At 39.5% G+C, this 5,000-nt stretch overlaps 1 protein-coding gene across 1 annotated transcript; it reads right to left on the reverse strand.

Moving 5' to 3' along the window:
• Window positions 1–170: 170 nt before the first annotated feature.
• LOC135209003 (sushi, nidogen and EGF-like domain-containing protein 1) lies at window positions 171–4,143 on the reverse strand (the record flags this gene model as incomplete). Its single annotated transcript, XM_064241540.1, is given in 4 exon segments — window positions 171–412; window positions 1,091–1,558; window positions 3,420–3,557; window positions 4,024–4,143. Coding segments are annotated over 4 exon segments (773 nt in total), but the record flags the coding sequence as incomplete, so codon positions are not given.
• Between the last annotated feature and the right edge of the window lie 857 nt (window positions 4,144–5,000).

Raw genomic sequence — 5,000 nt, forward strand, 5'->3', positions numbered from 1 at the left:
TTTCAGTTGGGAGAGCTCTTGAATCTGCATTGGGTACACAAAGAAATTACCCAGTTCTTTCTGTGGCTTCAGTGGTCAACTGATGTCTCCTTCATAGTCTACTGTATAGACAGCAACACCAAGTTATGTATAACGAGTAACATAAGAACAGGAATGGAATCATAAGGAGGTACAATGCTTGCTATTTAATTGCAGAATGAATTACATTTTAATCTTTCAGAAAACATATCTTAAGGAATCACAAGAGTTTACAGTTTATGAATATCAAGTTATGATTGTTAATGAATGTCAATCTTAGTCTTCTTAGAACAGCTCTACACCTCTAGTGGGAGACAACGCCACTTTCTTTCCTCTGGTTGCAATGGTTAGCCTTCTGCCTTTGGATCTGGTTGTGGAGCTCCTTGGGCGTCTCCTGGAAAAGATGAGATCATAGGTATCAAAATCATGACTTCTGAAACAAGAAACATTGGGGTGTATTCCTAGAAATACGCAACATTCATCATTATGCTCTTAGAGGGATTTTCATTTTATGAGCAGGCGATGATATTTACCTATCAAGTCTGATCAAAATCAGTCAAAAAGAGAGACTAAAAGAAATGATAATAATAACAAAACCAACTTCCTGCTTCATACGTAAATGATAATGATCCACGAGGGCATCCTAAATGCGTGGATTTCAATATTTTTGCTTTGACGAAAAAGAAAAGCACTAAGGTATTAGTTTGAAGAGTTAAAATCGTCACCTTTGTTTTCTTAAGTTCACAATATGCACAATCATTCCCTTAACCCCATTTTCCCCTTTTTTATAAGGTTCCGAATGATAACAGTAATGATTAACACAAAGATAGATGTCTAGGACTGAACAATCGACCACCGAGTGGATTTCAGCTTCCAACCATGCACAGCAACTTAACAAGGAGAAAATTTGAAGTCATGTCAAGATGAAGAGAGTATGAAAAATAGAAAGCTATGCAGTCACTGATGAAGAGCTAAGAGTATTTAAGGGCGTGGGAAAAAAAATCATCTCTTTTAAATCGCAGAGGTTCTCCTCATAATAAGCATAAAAGAAATAAGAATCTTTTTTACTAACCGTTAGTCTTGAAACGAACAAAATTAAACCTTCGAGCAGGAGCTTTTTGTGCCGTGAAAGGAAAAGCACCGCCTGGGACATGAATTGCCATTGCGTCTTGGATAGGACTTCCCATTGGATCGTTAGGAAGAGCAGCAGGGTCTTGGATAGGACCTTCTCCTTCATAATCGGGTGGACTTGCTCCTCCTGGTCCTGAAGCCAGACTATAACCATAATAGCGATAGAGACCTGAATGGTGACCGTAAATGTCATTGCTTCCATGACAGTTACCGTCATCTTCATGGCTGTCTTCGTGGCTGCCGCCGTCGCCACCTTCTTCATCCGAGTGACTGGGGCACTGAGGATCCACACAGCATTTACACCCATCAAAGGCGCATAAGTCCAGGACTTCTCCCCCACACACGTATGGACCGTCTGTTCGGAAGCAGTGTCCTCCAACAGCTGAACAGTCATACGTTGTAGGGCAACCTTTGGTCATAGAAGGAAAGGAACAGTTTGAGCAGTGCTGCTGTTTCAGATATCTCGTGAATAATCCACTTCATACTTCCACAGTTTTTCTTTTATTTAAAAATCATATAAAGTACATTTTACAAATAAATACATATGCTATATATGTAATTTATGTACACAAATTTACAAAAGCAAACATATAAAAATAAACCATACACATCATAACAATTCCTATCTATTTTTCATAAACTTTAAACGCACAGTTGAGGTACTTATCTGTAAAAATAAGTTAATTTTTTCTTTAAGGAGATTTTTCATCAAATACCTATCATAACTAAATTTACTCTTTATAAACTAATATATTTAATTTATATAAAAATTTAACTGTCTCCCTATTCAGATTGAATATAAGCACCCTGTGGTTGGTATTGCATTAGAGAAAAATCCACGTGAGAAAGCGAGTGAAAACGGACCTAGAACAACTACTTTCATAGTTTATTCTTCATTGTCAAGTTCACGCTGAGTAAACCTTAAGTATACCTTAGTTTTACCAGACCACTGAGCTGATTAACAGCTCTCCTATTAAGGGCTGGCCCGAAGGATTGGATATTTTGACGTGGCTAGGAACCAGTTCGTCACCTAGCAACGGGACCTACAACTTATTGTGGAATCCGAACCACATTATATCGAAAAATTAATTTTTATCACCAGAAGTCAATTCCTCTGATTCCACGTTGGCCGAGCCGGGAATCGAACTTAGGACCACCGGATTGGTAGCCGAGCGCGAAAACCACTCGTCCAACGAGGAACTTCACGCTGAGCAAAAACATATAGTTTACGGAGCTTTATATACAAAGTTGAACAGTGGTGATTCGGGCGGGATATTCTCCAAACAGAGAGGACAGGGAAAGAGGATCCAGAGATAAGCCGGGCAGGAGATTAAAATTCCTGGTGCCCGTGGCTTCAATGAACGCAGTTTCCAGAAGATTTCTCTTCTGGTAGACGTTGGCCCTGCAGATTATAGAAGAATGATCCCAGTGAATGGCATGGCCTGGCTGAAGCCAATGATCTATTGGGACTCTTGAAAGAGGATATTTGAGTTGGGAACGTATTTTAAAGTATTGTTATACTTAAATACTAAACTGATATCAATCATTCTTAGCATTGGTATTGCAGATATGAAATTGGGGTGAAAAGGTAGACAGAGAATATTTTCAAGTTCTGTATTAACTCTGATTGGATTGGACTCCGAAAAATATGAAGGATAACATGATGATTCTCCTATTTTGTCAATAATTTTAAATTTATCGTCCAAGAATTCAAGACTACAAATTATAAGTGCTCCAAGATACATACATACTATAGTAGATTCATATCAACCGTCCATTTGATGTCTAGGCCAGCCCCTTACGACGCTCCTGATTGGCTGTTGATAAGCCAGTCACAGGGCTGGAAACTCTCAGTCTCTCGAGAGAGTTTACATAGGCAGGATGTATGTTTCACCTCTCCTGAAAGACGTATACCTCAGGAGAGGTGGAACATAGATCTTACTCATGTGATTTCTCGAGAGAGGCTGAGAGTTTCCAGCCCTGTGACTGGCTTATCAGTAGCCAATCAGGAGTGTCGTAAGGGACTGACTGACATCAAATGCACGGTTGATGTGAATCTACTATAGTAAATGTTGACATCTTTTGGCGAGTTGTACCCAGCTTCCCGACCCATCACTGATGGCATTTCACTCGCAACTGCTTCCACCGCCTTTCCCTTGAAACCTGGGTTCGATCCCGATGCGAGTTTGAAATTTGCATTGAAAGAAGGAAATGAAAGATTATCCATTACAAATTCTAGGGTCTACGATGACGATTAGAGATTTACTCACCAAAGTAGCAACAGGTACAGTTGGTTCCAAAGCAGCCATAAGGCTCGTGAAAACCAGGGCACTTCGATATTTCTGAAAGATCTATGCATACTCCTAAGTAATGCTCACACTCCCAAGTACGGTAACAAGCACCATCATCTGAAAAGTTGAAGGGATACTAGATGAGCCAAGCATCATCCAAAAGAGGAATTCAGGATGTGTATGGGCATTATATACACATACATAAAAGTACATGAATACACGAATACACACACACACACACACACACACACACACACACACACACACATATATATATATATATATATTATATATATATATATCTATATATATATATTATAATATTATATATATGTATATATATATATATATAGTGTGTCGTTTTGAGAAAAGGATTACAGTTTTAATAAGCACAAGGCAGTGTATGTTCATTGCATACAGTATTTTAGTCTGCTTCAAACAATCATTTGCAATTGTACCAAAAACGATGAAAGAAGAAACAAGCCTTTCTGGTCCAACGAAGTTATCAGCGATTTTTGAACTAGAAAGACCAATTTTTCAAACTTTTAATGACTTGAAGCGTTGATTAAGGGAAGTCACTCACCAGGGATACAGCAGATGCAAGATGAAGAGCCGCAGAGCCAGTTTACGCTAATGTCGTTGCAACTCCCGGAGTCCACGCAAGTACCTCCTGCGCTGGCACATTCGTAACTTGTTGCACATCCTGAGAATGATATCATTTAACAGTAGCAGTTCTCCTTTAACTGTTTCATGGCATCAAGTGAAGTGTTGAGAATATGAGCACTACACGGAGCCATGTCAATATGGGACAGAGAGGGAGTTTCCATATAGCACGACCCCAATTTCGAAATCAGTTTAAAAAGTGCGACAGTGTCAAAGTGTCCCTCTCTGAATCTCTGTCATATTTCGTGGATTTCATTCCGGGAATGAGTGACTGAAAATAAGATCCTGAGTTGAGGCCATTACCTAAATCCAATCAATATCCATTAATGCGTCGACTGTGAGTATGCGTGTTGATTCCTGAATATTGAAACTTGGGGAGGGTTGAGTATATATTTGATAAGACACCCCCAACATCCCAAGGTGAGAGGAAAAAGAACATTTGTGAAGGTTCTCACATTTATCATGTCTCGATGTTAATAGATATAAAGCCAGTTAAGTGTATATATATACCAAAATGAATATAAAATATATATATATATATATATATATATATATATATATATTCATTTTGGTAGCGAATGGCCAGAGCGGAAGACAACTGGTAGTTGGCAATACTTTCTCTCCTCCCTCCCTCCCCTCATCTCTCTCTCTCTCCTCTCTCTCCCCTCTTCTCTCTCTCTCTCTCTCTCTCTCTTCTCATACCCAACAAGCTTCTTTACCTACCCCTCCCCCCCTCTCTCTCCTCTCTCTTCTCTCTAATCTCTCTCTCTCTCTCTCTATTTTTATAACCCAACCAGCTCCTTACCCCTCCCCCCTCCCCCCCCTCTCTTCTCTCTCTCTCTCTCTCTCTCTCTCTCTCTCTCTCGTCATACCTCCCCTCCATTTCATTAGGTCATC

The sequence above is a fragment of the Macrobrachium nipponense genome, chromosome 37 (genome assembly GCF_015104395.2).
Source record: "Macrobrachium nipponense isolate FS-2020 chromosome 37, ASM1510439v2, whole genome shotgun sequence".
Classification (NCBI taxonomy): Eukaryota; Metazoa; Arthropoda; class Malacostraca; order Decapoda; family Palaemonidae; genus Macrobrachium; species Macrobrachium nipponense.